Source organism: Pholis gunnellus (genome assembly GCF_910591455.1).
Source record: "Pholis gunnellus genome assembly, chromosome: 4".
Taxonomy (NCBI): domain Eukaryota; kingdom Metazoa; phylum Chordata; class Actinopteri; order Perciformes; family Pholidae; genus Pholis; species Pholis gunnellus.
The window spans coordinates 1,855,100-1,878,714 of record NC_136530.1 but is presented as its reverse complement, the minus strand read 5'-3'; the positions used below and the strand labels follow the sequence as shown (position 1 = coordinate 1,878,714).

Here is a 23,615-nt window from a genome sequence, read left to right as displayed (position 1 = left end):
GTGTTGGAAATGCTCCAGTACTATTCTTACGTACAGATATAAAGTCTTTACGTTATAGAAGTCATCACTAAATAATGCAGTTATTTTTAAGTGATACTTTGGTATCAAGTATTAATAATAGGAGAGTGATGACGAACAAGTAGAATATTTAGAGGTGTGTGTGTGTGTGTGTGTGTGTGTGTGTGCAGCAGATAAATTCCATCTGAACTCATCACTGGCACTCAACTGTAATCAGTAGATTGATGAAGAGCCAGAATAGCTGTGACAGCATAAAGTGTGATAGTGGACTAGAAATAGACCGGGTGAGGCTGCTCGGTCCTCGAGTGTCTTTTGTCCTTCTGACACACGGTTTAGTCTTCAGTCCAGTCGAAGTCAGAGAGTTTAATAAAATGCTACGGATCTGTGAATTAATCTTTATACATGTAAAAGTGGAACAGACTTTAAACAAACCCAATGGTGAACATTAAAGCAGCACGAGTCTTTGTTAAATCCCCCCAGATGCATTTTAAAGGGCAACACCACCGACATCAAGAAATCCAATATGTTATCTTTATGGCCGAGTTAAGTTTAACAGAGATCTGTGAACATGAGCTTCTCTCTTTCAAAGCCAGAAACCAGATTGGTGTGTCCAGACCACAGACTGTTTATAAAAAGTGGACAAAGTCATCGTGACGTCACTCGTTGGTTTGTCGACTGATGTTTAGAAGTCTCGAGTTCGGTGAATTTGTCGTCGCCATCTTGGATTACGGCCGTCGCCATGTTGTTTTTTCCGCAACCAGTGAACAGGAAGTGACCATATGTGGACTGAGGAGGAGTGACGTAGAGACGCCGTATACGTCTCTGGTAGAGACCTGTCAATCACTGTGTAGCCCCGCCCCTAAAGCATCCCCTGCTTTATGGTCTGTGTGACTCTAAATGGACCATCATTTACTAAATGAACATCATGCTGTATTGAAGAAGACTTGAAACTAGAGATTGAGACCATAAACTCATGTTTACAATGTTTACTGAGGTAATAAATCAAGAGAGAAGTAGTCATTTTCTCATAGACTTCTATACAACCAGAGGAGTCGCCCCCTGGTGGACATTAGAGAGAATGCAGCTTTAACACATGAAGCATTGCCGCCTGTTTGCAGCCACTACTTCTTCTTCTACTCTTGTTTAATGGACAGACACGCTGGTATATTTGCTCCAAACCAGTTGATTGAAACGCAACTAATTTGTTTTCCTTTTTTTCTTTTGCCACATTTCAAAACTAAGCTTGACAATTGAATAGAAACAGGAGTGTCATCTATAACATCTTTCACAATTCATTGTCTAACATTAGTTTAAAGTCGTATCGCTCTAGTTTTTGGATTTGGGAGAGACTTCATGTTCACTAATACTTTGAGACTGTCTTAGATTATAGGAATAATGTATGGTTTGTAAAAAATGGTCGTAGTTCCGCTTTAAGATAACTTACCGTTAGGAGAGACAGACCAGTGGGTGGTCCGGGGGTCACGGCGTCCACTCAGCTGCACACAGTGGACGAGCTGCCGTCCCTCCACTGTGTCACATTGAACGTCTTCATTAGACAAATAATAACATCAGTTACTGACTTATTCTGCAGGATGCTTGGTTTCTCATCATTACCCAAAACGTGTGGTTGTAACAGGGGGCCAATGCACATTGAGAGCCTCTATCGCCTAAAACCCCAAATGTATAAAAGCATATTGTGTGTGTGTGTGTGTGTGTCAAACATAACGTTTATTGCGTTTCATTAATGAAGACTTGTTTCTGTACGAATGTCCTCCGCTGCCTTCTGTTCCCCCCGGACTAACCTTAACACTCTCTCTTCTTGCCAATATTCTGGCGGTGAAACCTGAGCCGCGGGCCAAATATAGCCCCACACAGCGAGCCGTTAGGGACCGGGACAGATGGGACAGCAGGCCACTGCAGAGGCAGTACGCAATTGGACCCTGAACCGGAGAGATCCTGCCGACACGTCCCACCAATAAGGCTGCTCTTCTGGAAAGAGACGCTTTTTCTCTCCTTTCTGTCTCTTTTCTGACTTCATCAACAGGACGAACGTGGAACCACAAAACCAGGAGGAAGCGTTTGGACAAACAGATCAATTTAAGGTTTGTTTCTATTGATACTGGTTCGGTTCTTAAGCGTTTATGAAGAAGAGTGTGATCTAAATTATTTAGAGTAGCAGCAGAGCTGTTTTAAATGAAGCCTTAATAGACAGTATCAGTCACTGAAGACACGGCGTCTAGTTTCTTCTCTCATGTTCATTCTTTCTCAATTTAAACTATATATTTGTATTAAATATAACAAATACTATGAAAATAGCTACCTAAGCTACAATAAATATTGAAGTTAACCTAGTAAGACTTGTGAAATCTTGGAAATAATAAGTTAGTGGAAACTTCGACGATCAGTAACAATGTTTCCCACATTCATATTTAATAAGCACCGTGCTGCTGCTGTAGTTCAGACGATGGGGCGTTTGAGAGACGTGGTGTCGGTTCGTCTGTTTAATGCTTTTACTGCGAGCGTTCGATCCCGTCGTACCTGTGCGAGAGGTTCCAGGACCTCTGCTCTCTAAGCTCCGGATGGGTGGGGTCTGCGCTCGCTGCTGCTGCTGCTGTTGAAACAGACCAGAGGATTAAAAAGAACAACAGCTGGTCTCCGGGACGCCATGAGGCTCCGAGTGTCACTCCGCGTCATACGTGTGTGTTCACCAACAGGATCACAACACGCTAATACGTCTGCAGGAGCCGAGGAGACGTTTAAACTGAGAGCGACCTTATTTCACATCTGAGGCCGTTATATATTATGTATGTAGACTAATACACGAGGTCCACATCCATCATAGATCAGAGTTCAGAGATTCAACATCACTTCAATATCAAAATGTCATGATTTCAGTTTTGAATGTATTTTATAGATTTATGGTATAAATAGATGGACGGTCAGGTGGTTTTCAAAGAATGAACAGAAAACAACATACATGTACACTACATACAGTACATGTGCTGTACACATACAGTACATGTACAGTATGTGTACAGCACACTATGTACATTGTTGGGTATTCATTATGTGATAACATCCCTTAGTTGATGTTATCACGATAGTTATTTCAAAATAAAAATAATTAAATGATGCTATCATTCAAATTCATCTTTAACTGTTTTGTCTCTTTTTGGTGAATTAAATTAAACTCTAAATATAAGTGTAGGGAGGTGGAGAGAGAGTCTGTCATCATGACGTCATCGACTAGTAAAATCTGTCTTTTTGCAGGTTTGCTCTGAGATTCAGAGATTAAACTCGTCTGTGTGTCACAGCAACACTTTTGAATTTAAGGTCCAGTATTTTTCTGATCATCTGACAAATTGTTACATTTGTTTGTTTTTAAAAGAAGATGAAATAAACATTTTTAAATGTCTATTAGGGGTAAATTAGTTGCTCGATTAATCAGGAATTTACAAAAGAATCTTTAGAATAATCAATAAATTAATCGTTAAATTAATCGGCTGATCAAAATAACAATCGTATATAACATATAAAATGATTTAAGAGGTGCTGCATTATTTACATGATATTAACATATGTGTGTTATTAACATGATATTAATATTGATCTAATCCATAGAATCAGAAATTACATCCGAGCTGAGATCAGTCAATTGACTGATTAGTCGACTGACAGAAAATGATTGTTTTGATAGTTTTTCTTAAAAAAAAAGAAAAACATCTGCAGGTTTCATCCTTCCTTCACTTCATATTGTTCTAAATAAAATAACATTTCCATTATTATTATGTTAATGTGGAGTCCAACACATGTGAGTGTAACACAGAACAGGGTGATGGGATCAAATGGAGGAAACGCCTCTGCTAACCCACCGACTCCAGAAAACGCTGAGTCATCCTGCCAGAGCCAACGAGTCACTACTGTAACGTCTATATCTTGCTTCCCGCTGACCGTTATCTCGTCTACTCGTCTATAAACGGTGTGATTTGCCGGTTAAATGACGGTCCGTGTGTGTTTCAGGATGCAGGACGGGAGTCGGAATCCGCCGCTCCCCATCTCTCAGCGGTTGAAGGACCCGGCGGGAGGCGGGACCTCGGAGGGCGATGGGGGGGTGTTTTCCGACGGGGAGCTCTACCTGGACTCGGTGAGAGAGCTGGATTCTGGAGACGGGGACTTTGCAGATCTCACTGCCTTCTTGAGCGCAGAGGAGATTCACCGCAGCCTGGACCTGGCCCTGGAGGCCTTTGGCGACACGTCGGAGTCTGAAGATCCAGGACCCTCTTCTAATCCCACATCCCAGGAGCCGGCTCTCCAACCTGTCCCCTCCCTTCCTACTGAAAACCTCTACACAAGCCCAAATGTGCAGCACCAGACCAAAGCCCCCTTGCCTGTGCCCCCCGAGGGTGCTGCAGTTGAAGTCTCCTCCGGTCAGAACGCCCCCCTAAACAAACCCCTACAGGTGTCCGCTGAGGCTCCGGCCCGCCGCAAACCGATGCAGCCGGTCTACAAGCAGGACAAACCTCGGCTGGTCCACGAAGGCCTGGAGCTGAACGATCGGGCCGGTTCCGCCACGGAGTTCTGCAGCCGAGCCGCCACGTTCATCGAGGAGCTGTCGTCCATCTTCAAAGGTTCCGCTCACCTGGAGCAGCAGCAGCAGCAGCAGGCGGAGGAGGACTCGTCCTCTCCCGACAGCGGCTACCTGACTCCGAGGAGTCGGCGACCGGCCCCTCAGGGCTCGGCCTCCGCTCCCGCTCTGCCTCCCTGCCAGAAAGCGGAGGCCGTGAGCCTGGAGCCTCAGCCCGGAGGCCCGCCGGGTCCGCCGGCTAACGCTGGGTCTCAGCTCTCCGGAGCTCCGGCGGCGTACGGATCGCTGTCTCCTCCCTGCTTCCTCCAGAAGCTGAAGAGCCAGGAGGTGGCGGAGGGAAGCCCCATTCGTCTGGAGTGCAGAGTCACAGGAAACCCCCTGCCGCTCGTCAGGTAAGGTTTTGATCTTCAATCTGAAGCAGCTGTTCTGGAGCTTTCAGTGGTATCGTACGGTCTTCCTCAGCAGATGGTGTTTTTCCCCTGTTGTGATGGAACTGAAGATGTCCAACTTTCCCATTTTTCCTGAGCACTTGAAGGACTTCTGGTCCATTTTGGTGTTGAAGGTTTGACCTGAAACACATTGCTTTATGGTGGGGGTTTGAGGTTTGATAATTACATCACACTGTGTGGTGGAGGAGGAGACGCTGCTGCTGCCGGGAGCTGAGCTCTCCTCCTCCCTCCGGAGCTCCTGACTGCAGGTCAGAGGCTGCGGTGAAGCCGGATCTGGGTCTTTAATTGAGACCGTGTCATAACCAGTTAAAATTCTGCCGAGTCAAGCCGATGTGGAAGTGTGTTAAAGCTGCATTCTCTCTAGTGTCCACCAGGGGGCGACTCCTCTGGTTGTATAGAAGTCTATGAGAAAATGACTCTACTTCTCTCTTGATTTATTACCTCAGTAAACATTGTAAACATGAGTTTATGGTCTCAATCTCTAGTTTCAAGTCTTCTTCAATACAGCATGATGTTCATTTAGTAAATGATGGTCCATTTAGAGTCACACAGACCATAAAGCAGGGGATGCTTTAGGGGCGGGGCTACACAGTGATTGACAGGTCTCTACCAGAGACGTATATGGCGTCTCTACGTCACTCCTCCTCAGTCCAGATATGGTCACTTCCTGTTCACTGGTTGATAAAAAAAACAAGATGGCGACGGCCAAAATCGCAGAACTTGAGGCTTCAGAACATCAGTCCACAAACCAGTGGGTGACGTCATGACGACTATACGTCCACTTCTTATGTACAGTCTGTGGATGAGCTGCAGTGCATGAACAGACCTTTATATCTTAGTGTCGGGGATGTGGAGCAGACCGGGCGTCAGGATTTCAGCCAGGCTGACCTGGCCGTTAGAGATAAGGTGAGTGAGATGGGAGGGGGGGGGGGTTACCCATGTGTTGACAAGCAGAGCACCTGGTTTCGGGTTTGCGGGGACTTCCACTCTGTGTCCGTTAGTACCTGAGCCAGGTTAAAAGCAGGCTCACTGGATGACCCTGGTTATGTGCACCCGTTCATCAGCAAACTAAAAATACACTCCTCTCCTGTTTCTACATATGTCAAACTCACAGCTCATTCAACATGCCTGCTGTTTACTATAGAGACATACCTGCGCTCATTACAGTGGCGCTCGATAGACCTTTTACAGCCGACGTCGTCAAAAGTAAGCATTTACATGTTGGCAACGGACAAGACGAGTTAGCGAGCTTTAAACTTGTGAATGAAACTGTTAGCAGCATCAAAATGTCTGACTGCTGCACGTTCGGTTCTCAGAATCGATATTCCAACACTCACCGGGATCACGACCGTTTCAGGGCAACAGGTGTTTCAGTTGAACGAGAGACCGAGTTAACTGGTGACTTTCAGCCGAATGCGTCCGTGGTTGTCTGTTTTCACACGGATTGAAGGATTTTGAGAGGACACCTACATGTTCTGTTGAACGTCGAGCAAAATACCTGATTAGTTTTAGTCACATGTCAGTCGTTCTTATCACTCATAGACAACTCAAAACATTTTAGTTTTAGTTGCTGAAAAGTCGTTATGTTTTAGTATCAACTTTCAGTCAAAAGGTTTTCTCTCTTAAGGTTTTTCGATCAGATTATAGAGAATATTTAAATCAATCTAGTCGAGCCAACACAATCATTTTTGTAATTTTAGTCAAACTGATTTCACATCAGATTTAACTCATCGTTATCTGAATAAAAACACGGGTTGAATGATTAAGAATGCAGCTTTTTCAATCAAAAATATGATTCGATATTCAATCATTCTTTGTAGAAACTCAGTCTCAGTCTTTGTCTGTAAGCTGTTAAACGTGTTGACGACCACTGAAAGCTGAATGAAGTGAAACCTCTGAGTCTCTTCGTGGCGTCTGACGTTCTGTTCATGAACTCTAGTGACTTGTAGCTCATAATGTCTCTCTGGTGGAACGTTACGCGCCGGGTTTCTCAAACTGTCAAAGGGTCTATTTCAACGTGATTATTTCACGGTTATAAGGACGAACATTCTGCAGCGTGTGTCCGTCCTCCCTGATGCTTTCAGAGTCACTCTTCATTTAACCCTTATACTACTATAAATCAATACGCCATTCAAGTTTGGACGCATTTTTATAATTTATTCTTCTTCAGTTTGGTGTCTTTTGACAACTTGCGATCTTATCTAGAATTTAAACTTAATTCGTGACCCTCTAAACGAGCCAATTGCATGGACCGGGTATTGCTGCTCATAAATCAACTTCCTTGTGTCTTCAGCAAAACACCTGCCGAGTGTGAAGTCAATCAGACGAACGGTTGTCGAGAAAATCGAAGGACAGACGTACAGAGACCGGTGCAGTGAAAGCGGTTCACTTCCACGAAGTCTTGAGCAGGCGATGTGTTTCTAGGTGTTTGTGTAATCAGCAGCCATGAAGCCAGCAGACCAGGACGAGTGTCTCCCGGGCAGGTTACGAGGGGCCTCTTGTATAAATAGTCTTCAGGCCAACAGGAGCCAGGCACAAGAATGCAGGCAATGTAATGACTCGACGTTTTTCCGTCACCAGGCTCCACGTCTGCCCACACCTTCTTGGGGGAACATGAAGGTAGCGTGGAGCACGTTGAACCACAGCGTTCAGCACAGACGCTGTGGCCAGACTGGTGTTTTATGACATGAGGACATGAATGGAAAGTGAAGTGTTCATGTATAGTTTACAAATGTCCCCAAAAGAATGGTTGCAAGATTATGATCTTTATGCTGAAGTGAGTTCAGCTGCAGCAGAATGAGATGGAAAGATGGTTTTGTTTTTTTAAACGAATGCAGATGCAGTTTTTGTCTCTTTGTCGCTTGATGACACACTCTCATTGTTGTCTGTTAGAAAATCAGAAAAAATAAAAGGTGCCGTCACTTCCTGTGCTGGCATTTGATGGCGGACACTAGATGGCAGCAAATTGTTCAAAACTGAGCATCTTCTGGAAGTTCTAGATGTGTCAAAGGAATCCACATCAGAGACATTTTAAGAAGTACAAGTTATATTTTAGCTGAAGGAGAAAACCAGAGTTTTCTCTGCTGAAGCCAAGTTGTCTATGTTTAGATGAATATACAGAATAAATAAATACAAGCTTCTGAGGACAATCCCCTCAGCTAAATAATAAATACTATTAACATCTCAGACTCTACCTGCGTAGCTTCTTGCTGAAATAGAGGCACGCAGCAGAATAAAGCTAAACGTCAGCTCTGACTGTACTGAACTACATATATGATAAACAAACAAACAGACAATATAAGAGTATATTCTGTATATTATACACTGAGCAGAGCCTGAAGGCATCATGATGTAACTGATGTGCACCTCCGTTGGTTAGCCGTTAGCGGTGCTGCTAACGTTAATAGCTCTCCTCCTGTTGGTTAGCCGTTAGCGGTGCTGCTAACGTTACTAGCTCTCCTCCTGTTGGTTAGCCGTTAGCGGTGCTGCTAACGTTACTAGCTCTCCTCCTGTTGGTCTAAACACTGATTGGTTGTTTACAATGAAACCTGATCAGAGATCAGAGACTAGAAACATGTTTTACTGAATATTGGAGAAGAACGATCGTCAGTAAAACTTTATTTACACTGTGATGGTTAACGTTAAACTGTGTTATTGATCTGAGGTTCACGTGCGTGTAGAACCGTGAGGTCCAGTTACACCACTAACGTCCACGCAGAAAGATGTGTGTGTGTGTGCAACTCTCTTTTTTTTTAAATAGAAACTTACAATGGTTGAATCAAAATCCCTATTTCTTTTCATTTCCAACATGCAGCGTCTTTGAAGCTGACGAACCTTCTCACCTCCCCGTTAAACGCGGGTTAATGAGCCGCCGATGTCGGCATGTTTTGCACAGCCGGCGAAAAAGAGACATTCTGTGCGGTTGGGCGCTGGGCGCGGTCCTCCGTGGTCAACTACAATTTGTCTCTCGGCCGGAGAGAGTCTCAGGGTGCTGAGCGCCTGGTATTCTTCAGCATATCCTCACGCACGTTTTATGCAACGCTCTGTTTATAACGATGCGTCTCTGGTGGTGGGATGCGTGAGTGTTTCATCCTTCTGGGAGCCACTTTGTGCATTTTCTCAGTCTGAGGTCATTTTGGCCTTTTTTTTTTTACATCTTCAAGGGGCTAGTTTTGGGGTTAAGATTAGCAGTTGGCATGAGAGGTTAGGGAATGTATGCAGCCAGTGTAAGACCCTGTGTGTGTGTGTGTGTGTGTGTGTGTGTGTGTGTGTGTGTGTGTGTGTGTGTTGTCAAAGGGAGCATTTCTAAACAAAATTGATGGTGTGAGGTCTGGTTGTGCAGAACACCAAAACACGCTGCGGGAGCCTGATGACTATTGCAATGCATCTCAGAGCAGACAAGAGAAAATCCATCTCCGATTGTGGCGTGCTCGGCACGCTATTTTAAGACATTTCGTCTGATGCTCTTCCATGTCATTACCCTAAATGCCTGCTGTGCAAACAAGGCATTTCAAGACTCGACTTGGAGATGAATGAAGGGAGACGGGCAGCTACGTTAGAGAGCAGCCTCGGCTTACTGGTTTCAACCGAATACACAAAAGAACCACAGAGGGAAACGTTTGGAAGATGAGAGGCGATCTACAAGAGGCGGCGACATCAGTGGGAGACGACGTTCCGGAGGTTGATGATGGAATTAGTTGTGAAATATACAGTATGATCCTTGTACACCCACGACTGCTACAACCTCAAACATGAAGAGAACTCTGTTGTGAAGTTTGCAGATCACACCGGATTACAAACAACAATGGGGGCTTCATATAGAGAGGAGATGCAGAGTGTAGCTCAGAGAACAACATGCTGCTCAACGTCAGGAAAACCAAGGAGCCGATTGTTGACTTTTGAAAAAACAGGAGGTGAAGACGCATCAATGGAGCTGAGGAGGAGCAAGTTAGTCAGCTTTCAGTTCCTGTGAATCAGCATCACGAACGACCTGACGTGGTCCTCACACATCTCCACCCTGGTGAAGAAAAGCTCATAAACGGAAACCTAACACTAAATTCCTGTGCCAAAGGTCAGAGGAGCGACAGAATCCTGACTGGAAACATTACAAACTAACATGGGATGTTCACGGCTGAAGGGCTCTACAGGTGGTGATTAAAACCGCCCAGAACATCACTGGTACCCATCTACTGAGCATCGTTATATTGGTGACAAGAGGTGCCTGCGAAGAACTAAAAGGATTTTAAGATACAAAACCCACCGGACACAACCTGCTGCCGTCTGGAAAGAGATGCAGAAGTATCAGCTGAACCGAAAGACTTCAGAGCAGCTTCTTTCCTCTGACTGTGAGACTCCTTAACTCATCCTCCACCCTCCATATAGAATATAGTTTTCTGTAATGTTCCTATGTCGCAAATTAGGACTACAATCTGAATTTTGTTGAACGACAAATAAGAAACGTTGTAACCTTGTTTAACTTCAAACAAGGCACCCACTTTGAGGTAATATTGACTAACAGGATTATAGACTTACACACACACACACACACACACACATACGTGTGGTCCAAGTATTTATTTTGCTAATTGTTTTTGTCTTTTTTACTTCCTAAATTGTCCCATTTCACTCCCCTGGGTAAATGCACTGATCAAATACCAACATGTTTCTTTACAATGATGCAAAAGGCTTCTCTCTCTCTTGCAGACGTTCAGTCCTGGAAACCAAACCCACTTAATCAAATTGGGGAATAATTCATCTTTTTACAGCCAGAAGAGCCAAATCACTCTAATCTGAGGCTTATGGGAAATACCCACAGACTGTTTACAAGAAGTGGATGTAGTCATCGTGACGTCACCCATTGGTTTGTGGGCTGATGTTATGAACCTTCAAGTTCGGCGATTTTTCCATCGGCATCTTGGATTACAGCCATCGCCATGTTTATTTTGCAATCAATGAACAGAATTTACCATATCTGGACTGAGGAGTGACGTAGAGACGGCGTATACGTCTCTGGTAGAGACCTGTCAATCACTGTGTAGCCCCGCCCCTAAAGCATCCCCTGCTTTATGGTCTGTTTGACTCTAAATGGACCATCATTTACTAAATGAACATCATGCTGTATTGAAGAAGACTTGAAACTAGAGATTGAGACCATAAACTCATGTTTACAATGTTTACTGAGGTAATAAATCAAGAGAGAAGTAGAGTCATTTTCTCATAGACTTCTATACAACCAGAGGAGTCGCCCCCTGGTGGACACTAGAGACAATGCAAGTTAAGACGCTTCAGTACCAGCTTCACTCGGCAGAACCGGAGGTTGTTGCCTGGTAATATCTTGTGTCAGCTGCTGGTATTTACCTCCTCATACATACTATTTTATACCATACAATCAGTTACAGTATTTTCTGACCTGTTTATATTTTGCCAGACGGACACACATAAAGGGCCGTGAAGATGCCAGAGAATCAAACAAGTAATCTAGTCTAATCTGTCATGTCATATATATATATTTTTGTAGATCTAAACTGGCAATAATGCATTCAAACTAAAGTCAACCTACGTGAAGTGTAAAAAAACAAATGGTAAAAGTACAAAGAAAAGAGAAACAAAAAACGATTGTTACTTTGGCTACTTTTTTGTCTTTCTTACATTTTGGACCTAAACTGACCTCCTACACTTTCACACACAGATAAGGCAAAGATGCACGTTTTGCCAGCCTGTTGTTTCAGAGTTAGTTACTCCACCAGCTATCAGCTCCAGTAGCTCTTCCTCCTACATTGTGTGAAACAAGACTTCGTATGAGGTCATAGCAGGTGACCCAGTGCTGACTCGTGACGCAGCCCGACTGTAATGCTGACTGTTTGGCCCGTTTCAGGAAGGCCATCATTTTTAACTTCTCCCTCATGGGCTCATTTGATCTCTGCAGGAGGAGGGGAAAGGGGAAAAAAACCCGCTGGTATGTTCATACCTGCTTTAATTTTGCAAGCATGATGTCATTTCATATTTAAGCTCCAAGTAATGAGGGAGCCTGGAGTGACTTCAAATTAATTCTATATGCGGACTATTTGACAGAAAGCTAACATTCCAGAAACATGAAAACATTCACACAAACTCTTAACTACGGATCCTGTACGGAGATCTTGCAGGTTGGTGTGAGGCAGTCAGCTTGACGTGTTACTCAGTTCTCACTGTGCTGGAAACTCTGTTCATGGACCGTGTGTGTGTTTTACATTCAAGCGTGTTCGCTGCACGCCGCCAAAGGGTAACCGTGAATAGACAAAGCACCGTTCACGTAACGTATATATATCACCACTGAGCAGACAACATCACCGTTAACTCCTAATCCTGCTGCAGAACGTTGCACAATAAAGACATCTGCAGCAAAACATCCAGACGGACACACGTCAGTGCTTTTTCCTCGGCGGGACGTTAACGGCGTGTTGTGACGATCGGAGCCGTCCTGGAGACGGAGTGTGAAAGTTTCACCCGACGGGGTGAGACTTTTCCTGCTCCTCTTCTGAAGGGCTCCTGACGTTGACCTCTTCTCACATACAGCAACTACATTCACACTAATCCACTTATCCGATTTGTGAAACTATTTTACACATGCCTGCTTCCACCGTGGACATTTATTAAACAAGACAGCTCTGGCAAACTATCTTGAATTATTAGTCAGTTGTAGACTAATGGTCCCAAAGCAAATGTATACGCCTCCCGTTTAACTTGCGTTACTCGCAGTCGAGGCCCCGGAGAGAAGGGGCTGAGATAACCACTATCGCTGCTTTGTACATGTTGTGGAAGTCCCACATACGTTTGAAAACCTCTTCACGTCTGAGCGCTCGGTGAATTTCACAAAGCCGTATTCACCGTATCTAGCAGAGCCACACGTTGGCTGGTTCACTACAGAGGTATGAACCTGAAATACACAGAATTCTGCTGTGATTTAATTACAATAAACAGATTAAAGGATGCCGTAATAACTACATCATGACGCCGATTTGTAAAAAGTCTGAATTCATGCTTTGTCACGTCTGTTTGCAAGACGACAAGAAAACAACATTTTTGAATGCGAGTTTGGTTCGATCGGTGCTAGGCTAAGCTAACATTTGAGCTGCTCCAACACCCAAAATAACATCATCTCGGTATAAATACAGCAGCGACAGTCTGTGGTTTATACACGTACATTTATATACATCATTTCATCCGATCTCTATATAAATATGAGGAACTATCGTAGAGACATTAAACTGTACGGACTTCAGTGTGAATGTATCATGCAGCTGTTAATCAAGAGAATAAACCTCTAATAACGTTAGCTTTGGCCATGGACCGTACACACAGCCAAAAAGATTATGGGCTCACTGACAGCACCATGTTGAAATCCCATTCAGTGCTTAGTGGGTGAGTCTCGTAGACCGTGAAAAAGGATTTGCCACTGCTTCCTTCTTCATGTCCGAATACATTCATGACAACGTCTTTTCAGACTGAGTTGACACCATAATGTAGAATCCGTTCAACCCAGATATGATCAATAAGCTGCTACTGCACTAAACACTCGGGCTAGAAAGAGTTAAAGAAGAAAGGGAGTAGTGAAAGAGAAGAGGGAAGAGAGATTTGTAGAGAGTTATATAAGAGGATCAGTGACAGTTGAGGAAGTGGAATACCAGATTTAATGCGAAGCATGTCTGTTGCGGACAAAGGCGGCAGTCATGCAGGCCGAGAGGCAGTAATGTAAGACGCGTTCAGCAGGAGGACGCTCCATAAATCTCCGCACCGAGCGCGCCGGCCCGTTTGACCTCATCGGCAAACACGAACACGCATTAACCGGCGGCAGCAAAGCCTTGCATGGTCGGTGACACGTGAACACCCAGACCGCTTCCAGTCAGACCACAACAGATCCACCGACTTGGGGCCTCACAACAAACCAAAAAGCTTCAGGATTTAAAAAAAAAAAAGTCAGAGCTGCAGTCAAGACGATCTTAGACGAGTCCAAGTCAAGTCCCAGACCAGGTCCAGTCGAGTCACTGTAGAGATGTTTTAATACCATTTGTTCCAAACACACACCGACTACCGATCCGATGCTAGTGCGTTAAAAGTTAAACAGGTCATAAGTCTCTCTCCAGTATCTATTTCATATTGTCATGAAAACATCTTCAATACAAACTGTATTTATTCAAGTATGCCGCTAAAACATTACATACAAGATGACATTTGAACACATCATGATAATGTTCCCGAGGTCCGGCGCTGCGGTTTTTTAGACAATTTAAAATATTCCTCAACTTTTCAGAGCCAATCAGGAGTTGCACTGCTCATCAATGTTACACTTGGCCCCGGCAGCCAATCAAATGTGAAAAGTGAAAAGGCGGGCTTTATTACTTTACCACCTGCATTCTCTCTAATGTCCACCAGGGGGCGACTCCTCTGGTTGTATAGAAGTCTATGAGAAAATGACTCTACTTCTCTCTTGATTTATTACCTCAGTAAACATTGTAAACATGAGTTTATGGTCTCAATCTCTAGTTTCAAGTCTTCTTCAATACAGCATGATGTTCATTTAGTAAATGATGGTCCATTTAGAGTCACACAGACCATAAAGCAGGGGATGCTTTAGGGGCGGGGCTACACGGTGATTGACAGGTCTCTACCAGAGACGTATACGGCGTCTCTACGTCACTCCTCCTCAGTCCACATATGGTCACTTCCTGTTCATCGCTTGCAAAATAAGCGACTATTCTTCAATAAAAACAAGTCTACTAACACTGCAGGGTTGGAAGAATAGGCAGCAAAGGTAACAGGAGACTATTATGATCCACAGTTTTACAGCCTTTCCTTTGACCATAATAACATATCTGATGACTGTCCCATCAGGCAGGTTGCATTGACGTGTCAAGTCTGGACACACATGTGCTGACACAGCGGGTTTCCTGATCCGGGGCATCCCAACACAAAAGTCGCATTTAAAAGACCGGCGTAACCACCTCGTTGTCTCTGTTCTCAGTTAAGGTTTTGTAGTTTTTGAGTCATGCGGCCCCGGGGTCTGCTCCACAGCTGGGCTGTGAACGGTAAGCAGCGGGTTACATTCCTCCGTTCACCTGCTTAATGACTCCCACCGGCTCTTCATCACGCTTGATAAGGCATGGCCATTAGATTGAGCTTACAGTAATCTGCCGTTTGATGAGATATTTTAGGCCGTTATTTTTTTTCTTCTTCTTCCCTGGATTCGTTGGATTCCTGCGCGGCTGCCAGAAGAGCTGCGTTTGATGTCGGGCCCGATTCAATTACGTACCTTTGACAACAGCGAAGTGGTGGAATTTAGTGCGTGTAGTTTTATATGTGTGTTGTGCGTCTGCGTTGGACTCTCTTGGTGCTTAAAACTGTAAAATGCGCGTACATGTGTTGTGCACTTTGGCTGCATGTTGTGCAAAAAACAAAAAGAAATGTCTGGGCAGGGATGCTTGTTTTACGAGCAGGCGAGAGGTCAAATGGGACTCGTAAAAAACAAGCTCAAGTCTTCCTTCCCATGTACATGTGACAGGATAACAGCTGTGTGAATGTCAAACTGTCTTACAAAGCAACTCAAGATATGCATCTTCGTTCCTCGCTGTTTGTCTTTTGCACATCACTTGAGTTAAATATCCCTGCCTTTTCAAACCCCCCCTTTTTCAGGTCACTTCTCCTGATATCATGGGGAGACCGTTAAGAGTGGGGGGTCTGCAGGATTTGGTTTCATATGGGGGGGGGGGGGGGTCTGGCTCATGTGTGTCGGATGAGAGTTCAGATCTTAGTCCATAAATTCAGAGTGTGGAGGAGAGGTCGCAGAGTTCAATCCCTGACTACAGCAGCTCGATTGCCGTTTATCTGCTCCAGTGGTTGTTTTGTTGGCAGAAGTTTCACGGTAATTTCTAGACTTTTTCCGATCGTCAACACGGCAGAATCACAGGGTGTTACTGAGTTCACTAAGTCTCTTATCAGTGTGTTGCTCACAGACTATCAGACTCTAGAACTGACACGAACATTCAGAGACATCGAGGTGCTCGGCTCGCCCACACACCAGGAGAGCTGGTCCGGCCGTCATGGAAGCACACGTGTTTTTGTACGCTTGTGTGTTTGCATGTTTGTGGCTGGTGGATCGTACACGTTTGTCTTTGTTTTTTGGGGTATTTAGTCGTTAGGACCCACACTTGTAGTCGGCTTCCCTCTGTATAAAATGTCAGAAATTGCACAGGACGTCAACTACGACAGGACAGAGAGCAACCATCAAAAAGATGGAGATGTACAGATATATATATATATATATACTATATTATATACAGTATATATATATATATTCCGCCTCTTCTGCTCTCCACACACTGTTAACCTGCATTCAAAGCCAACGTGATTGGTCAAACTACAAAACGGAAACCAGAACTCTCCCGATGCAGATTCTACGATTCAGAATCTTTTTATAGAAATTATAAGCAGACATACGGTGCACATTTCAATGCAATCATTGCACAAATAGCCTATAATGTTTTATTTGTATTATTTATTCATGTGCTGTTTCCTAGCGGCCCGGTAGCTAATGCTTTGCGGCCCGGTGCTGGTCCACGCCCCGGAGGTTTGGGCCCCCTGCAGCGGTGACTCGGTGTGACCACAGATCTGCTCCGTGCGGTTCAGCTGTTGCATTAAACTCTTAATTGTCTAATCGTCGTTCCCAGAAAGTTATGATACATACCTTCAATTAGCGGCGACGCAGACTGCTCCGTGGGTTCGTCTGCAGCTGTAATCACTCAGCGGCAGGAAGATCGATGATCGTGGTCGCGGAAGAAGTTAGAAAAAATGTGTAAATTGATGAAATTTGAAGCACGCGATCGGAAACGTAAGCGTCCTCGTTTGGTGTACGTGAGTTCACATGGAGAGACCTACTGCAGCGCGGCTGTTTGAGGAACACATCACCACAGCTATTCTCTTCCAAATAGTTCACGAAAATACCCGAGAACAAAAGTCAACCTCACTGTTGATGTCAACAATAGAGAGTCCACTTCCTGTCAGCGGGGGCCTGTTCAAAATATGCTCATTTATTTTTATGTGGCCGATGTGTTTGATTCTGGGCTCTGGTTGGTTCTCATGCTGGATGGATTCGACAGTCGGGAGGACAGATTGTGATCACAGTACGAAGTCACCAGAGGACAGAAGCTCTGTTTAGCTTTGTGTCATGTTGGTCTCCTTGGAGAGAGGGAGAGAGAGAGAGAGAGAGAGGGAGAGAGAGAGACAGAGGGAGAGAGAGAGAGAGAGGGAGAGAGAGAGACAGAGAGAGAGAGAGAGAGACACTGCTCTCACAACAACACTGCTCTCCAAACACCAATCAGAGTAAAACAAATTATAACACGATGTAAAGAAACCTATCTGGAACACTGGAAAGAAGAAACTAAAAGCCAAAGTAGATTAGAATGTTATCTGGCCCTAGAAAGAAATTACGAATTGGCAGAATATCTCTCTACTGTCAGAGATAGAAAGCAGAGACAGATCCTCACCAAGTACAGGCTCAGTGACCACACACTGGAAATCTACAGGAAGACACAAGAAGTCATGGCAACCAAAAGACAACAGGATGTGTGGTCACTGTGTGACAGGTGAGACTGAGACAGAGATGCACTTCCTCCTAAAATGCGAAACATTCAATACAATTAGGAACATTTACTTTAAAAAATTTGACTCTGTAATTTCAGATTTTAAAAAATTTAGTGACAACTCAAAATTAAAAATACTCCTCGGAGAAGGAGATCGGGCACCTTGCTGCCCAATACGTGTTAACATGCCACAACCTGAGGGACAGTGAGTGACCCACACACACACACTTTATATATATATATATATTTACTGTATATATAAAATGAATAATCAATCTAGATGTTATATAAATGTTATTGTATATTAATGTTATTGTGTATTAATATTATTGTTTATTAATATTATTGTATGTTTAATTTTTGTGATGCTTTGGCAATACGGTTTCTAAATGTTCATGCCAATAAAGCAAATTGAATTGAATTGAATTGAGAGGGAGAGAGAGAGCAGAGGTTGTCATGACTACACGCCGCCCCCCCGTTTTGTTGTGATGTCAGCTGACCCTGGAAAGACCTTTTTAATGTTGTTTGGAGTCCGTGGGCCCCTGAGCACCTTTCTGCATGTTCTTTAATAAACCCAGGATGCTGCTCGGAGGGAGAACTCACTTTATTCCTGTTGCGTCATATCTTGGAAAGCTGCTCCCATCTGCACACTACGTATTCATTTATTTTAATTGACTCTCTCTCTCTTCATCTTCTTCTGCCTCCAGGAGACAAAGCAGCGAGTCTGAAAAGTCTAAAGTCGCTCAGTAATTAACGGGAACATCCAGAGACTGTAAAAAGCCCTTCCTCTTATTAACCCGTGTTTTATAGCCACTTAGGGGAAGTACGGAGCGTCTCATGTCGTTATCGCTACGAACTAGAAGAATTTGGAATAAAAAGAGCCGCATGATTACAGTGTGACGTCGTTCTCAATGTGTTGTACAGAAGAGCCGGCATGGTAACAAGCAGCACCACAAATAATCCCATCTGCTATGTCCCCCAGCAGTAGACTCCCAGGCTTCTCCATCGACAGCGACCAAAAATATCACTTGTTTGTGTGTGTGTGTGTGTGTGTGTGTGTGTTGGAGCTCCTGCAGAGAGAGAAACACACCACACCCTCTCATTCTGCTGAGCAGCGAGCGTCAGACACCAACACTGTGGCTCTAAAACAAACCTCAAATACCAGATTTATATTTGCTGACCTCGGGAGAAGTCTACGGAGGACTAAAGCTGACATTATGTTAAATAAATAATAATAGATATTAATAGATAATAGAGAGGTCGAAAAGACTCTGAGGTATAATTTTGACTTTAAAGAGCCTCTGAAAGTAGAACATACTAGGAAAGACATAAATCCAGTGACGTTGAAACGAAATTCATGTTATTTTCTGTTATTTATTAATTTACTTGTATAAAAAGTATGAAAATGTTTAATGGAAAATGATGAAACGTTGTAATAAAGTATTTAAAAATATAATAAAGAAATAAAATAAAGAAATTCAGAAATAAAAGCCTTGAAATAAATGTGCAAAATCATTTAAAAATCAATGAATATGCAAAGAAATAGAAAAACTATATATTTCAGAATGTACTTATTACGTATTAATTTATTTTTTCCCAATTTCTCCTTTATTTACTTAGTGAGTTCAACAAATAACTTTAATCGTCAAATAAACCATGATCTATATATTTTTCTATTTATTGACTCATTTATTTACTATAATGTCTGCTTTAGTCCTCCATAGCATTTAGCCTTTGGTGTGTGTGTGTGTGTGTGTGTGTGGGTGTGCGTGTGTGTATGTGTGCACAAAGCATGACCGGTCACAGTAGCCGCGGCCATTTGTCTCGTACTTTGCCAGGTGCTACCGACTCAAAGTGTTCTATTTAGATCCCGACTAACCCGAGCTATTCCTGTTCAGGCCTAACTGGGCTTTTTAAGTGGCCTGCTTAGTTGTGGAATGTGGGCATCTATTAAGTAAAGGGCCGGTGTATTTGGTGGAGCACCGTCATATTTCATTGTCACGATCAGCCCTCGTCCCGCAGCCCCCGATCGGAGCCCCGGAGGGTTCCGTGGTGAGGGGGGGGGGGGGGTGGTTTGGCTGGACTCTGCAGGGCTTTTGGTGGTCAGCAGACTGTGGCCTGGACTTACATAAGAGCAGGAGGAAAAAAAGCAAGTTTTGTTGGGTTTTTTTTGTTTGGGAGACAGATTCCCACAAAAGAAACAAGCAGGAAACTCCACGACTTTGCTTGTTAAAAGAAGAAGTTTGCAGCCCACAGAATGCATCACGGTAGAGGATGTTTACCTTTGGTCCTGTGAGGGGTTTAGAGTAGAAGTGAGTTTGATTTATCCTCGTTGTAAAGGAAACCGTGGAGACAGTTCAACTGGACTTGTATGAATGGACTCAGTGTGGGCAGCACTGAAACAGTTTGTTTGTCTTTTAATTGCGTCTCAGAATGTATTTCTTCTGTGTGGAGTCTGTCAGTCGGAGGGCTGCTCCCTCCCTCAAGCATTGTGTGCTCGTCTGACCGTGTGACTCAGCGAGGCCGTGCTGGTGTGAGTGTGTCAGAGGCTCAGTGTGTGTTACGCTGTCAGGACGAGAGGCTCGCTGTGCAAACTCTTACGTTCATCAGGTGGCTTTGGTTTAACCGACCGGGAGCAGCAGCGACAGCTCAGGTAACCGTTCTGAACTATCTTACGTGGTTAACGTGGCGTGCTGGTACACGTCCAGCTTAACGCGGTAAATCTGTTTTTTTTACTTCAGAGTCTCAAACACGCATTGATTGTTATAAGAGGGATTAGAACACTCAGCGAACAGTCGCCCTGAATGAGTCACGCGTGGTCGTCATGTCGTTGAGGGTTTGACGTCGTTTCGGAGAACTTTTCTAACTTTTATGTTTTACTTCGGGAAAAACAATGTGATGTTGTTCTGTGAAACAACAGCTGATGGACTGTGTGTCATTACAAGGACAGAATGAATGAGTTATATTGTTCATCGTGAAGAAAGTCCTGTTCGCACCACCTCTTTACGCAGACCTCCGACAAAACTGAATTCAATTTAACTGATTGTGTGTGTGTGTGTGTGTGTGTGTGTGGGGGGGGGGGGGCATCCCCATGAGTGCTGAGGTGTGTGTATTTGTAGCTCAGCTGCTGCATAAATCTGTCACTATTTCCGTTTTAGTCTCTCACACACACACACACATACACACTCACACACACTTCATTCGATTAATTCCTGCACAGACAGATAAAGTTAAGTTTTGTCGATTCAAACTGCAAGAACTGCACACACACACACACACACACACACACACACACACACACACACACACACACACACACACACACACACACTATATATTAGTATATATAATGGAGCTAAATCCAGGTCAAAAGTTTTGATCATTTGAAAAACACATGTGAACCTGAAAGTTCAAGTTGTGGTCTTGAACATTGAAAAATACAGCAACGTATTCAAAATAAAAATAAGTGAATGAAAAGTTTTTTGGGGTTGAAAATAATTTTGATTCAGTTCTGGAATTTATTTTTTCCATTTTTCACTTTCATATATATTTTGATATTTGAGTTCTTATATTTTTCAGTTTCAGATTTTATATTTTCAGATTCAAATCTTTTTTTTTTTCGGTTTCAAATCTTTTTTTCCACTTTCAGATCGTTTTTTTTCAGTTCAGACTTTTGACCCTGATCTAGCGTGGGGGGGCGTGGCATCAACTGAGAGGGGCGTGGCATCATGAGTGACATCATAACACAGAAGGCTGAGAACCGTCCTCAACCACGTTGCCTTCAGGTAACGTGGGCACCGAGAGAACTATGATTCAACACTTTCTATACACCAAAAAAATAAATGTATTCAAACAAATTCCAGAACTGAATCAAAATGAAAAAACTTTCCATTCACTTATTTTTAATTTGAATACGTTGCTGTATTTTTCAATGTTCAAGACCACAACTTGAACTTTCAGGTTCACATTTGTTTTTCAAATGATCAAAACAGTTGACCTGGATTTAGCTCCGTAATATATATATACTACTTGGTAGATTACTAATAAATTCCTACCAATCACAGCATGAATTTCACATTTCATATCAATTCCCGTGATGAACTGTTTGCCGGCTGCTTGTCACGTTGACACTGAGCTCTGCTCTGTGAAGCATCACGATGTCTGTTAATGGACAACACGAAGGACACTTTAGCCTTTGCTTTAAAACGTCTTTGGAGGAAAGCGTTCCTCGTTGTTTCCGGTCGGAGCTTCTTCAGGCTGTCGTCCGCAGCTGTCTGCTGTCCGGAACATTCCAGTGAACTCCGACCCCGTGATCCTGGTCCTGTGCCCCCGATTAACGGAGCTCCATCATCATCATGTTTGCTATCTGCTGCTTTATGGAGCAGGATCCCTGCATCCATCATCTTTAAATCGAGACGTTTGCGGTTTTGTGCATTCATAAGAAAGTAGAAGAACACTTAAACTAAAACTTGAGTTAATATTTCCTTTTTCTCGGGTTGACAACACAAACAAACACAATTTAGTATCTTTATCTGTTTCTAAATCATAAACATCCTGTTGTCACTGTCATATAAAATCATGTAGTGCCAGGAAGCTATCAATGTAGAATTAGAATGAAGCAGTACTAGTCAGTTTTTCTTGGACACTTGGAGGCAAAAACTCTACAACAAGTAGGGATGGGTATCGTTTGGGTTTTTTCCGATACCGGTGCTAAAACGATACTTTTAAAACAATACCGGTGCCTAAACGGTGCCTGAACCGATACTTTTTTTATTGCCAAGTCAAATTTAACAATATATTTAACTGTTTAAAGTATACTATACATATTAGTGCTGGGCAACGATTACAATTTTTAATCGCATGGAATTTTTGCGATTAATCTCATTGTTATGGCAAAGTTCAATAATTAATTCAAAAGTAGTGTATTGTGCACTTTTATTTTAAAAGTACTGCTATATGAACAAAAGTGCAATAACATTTGGTTTGAAAACACTTTAAACAAATAAGGTTCTTTTTAACAGCAGTATTCCCTTTACACAGTAGCAGTTCTATCTCTTCACTATCTGTGCTCAGTGTGTGACTTCATGTGAAACGTTCCACTGCTGTGCAACAGGAATACAATGTTTCAGCACGTTTCATCTAAATGTGTGTCGTCTTCATGACAGAGCATGTGAATGCAGCTCTACTGTTCATCAATATAATGCTGTAACTCAGAGGTGATGATGGTTACCCAGCGATCAAAGAATAAAGACACACTTACGCACAATGTAGGTGTATTTTCCCTTTAACTCACGAGATGCAGGTAGCATGTTTTATACTTAATGTGAATTTAATTCATACTTTGTTGGCATCTTATTCTGAAAACCGGATGTTCCTCTGAAGAAACCGGATGTTGTCTCACGTTAAATCTTTCTGCTAACTTTCAAAGTCCTTCGCTCACTACCGATCTGTGCCGTTTGAATGCGTTTACCGTGAATTTCAGCGTATAGGTCACTAACATGTAAGTGTCTGCTGAGTTGACCACGGAGACCTGAGTGTCTGCTGACTTTACCGCAGCGATGTCCAGTAGTCTCCATTCCTCCACCGCTGCCAGTGAGCAACGGACTTTCAAAATAAAAACAGCCACACTTTTGACCGTTTACCTTTCGGCATTTTCTCTGTTAAAAGGTTGATGGCTAGCTAGCTGCTGTAGCTATACAAACGGTAGCTATCGTTATCTGCTGCCAGGACGGAGTCATCAGAGTAGTGTTAAAAAAAAGTATTTCAATCGGCTCAGGCACCGAAAAGAAGCACCGAAATCTGCGTTGCGTTTCGGTCCGGTAGGTATCGGTCGTATAGGTACCGGTTCCATATTGGCACCGGGTTTCGATACCCAACCCTAACAACAAGCTGAGCAGCACACAAATGTTTGACTTATTAAGGATGTATAGAGTTAATATGGCTAATGTG

General features: G+C 43.4%; 1 protein-coding gene across 1 annotated transcript in view; it reads left to right on the top strand.

The window, feature by feature from the left end:
• Positions 1–2,000: 2,000 nt before the first annotated feature.
• palld (palladin, cytoskeletal associated protein) overlaps positions 2,001–23,615 on the top strand; it is a 63,415-nt gene continuing 41,800 nt past the window's right edge. Inside the window, 2 exon segments of the mRNA XM_079157393.1 lie at positions 2,001–2,120; positions 4,039–4,995. Of these exon segments, the coding sequence (XP_079013519.1) occupies positions 4,040–4,995 (956 nt within the window). The 5' untranslated portion in view covers positions 2,001–2,120; position 4,039.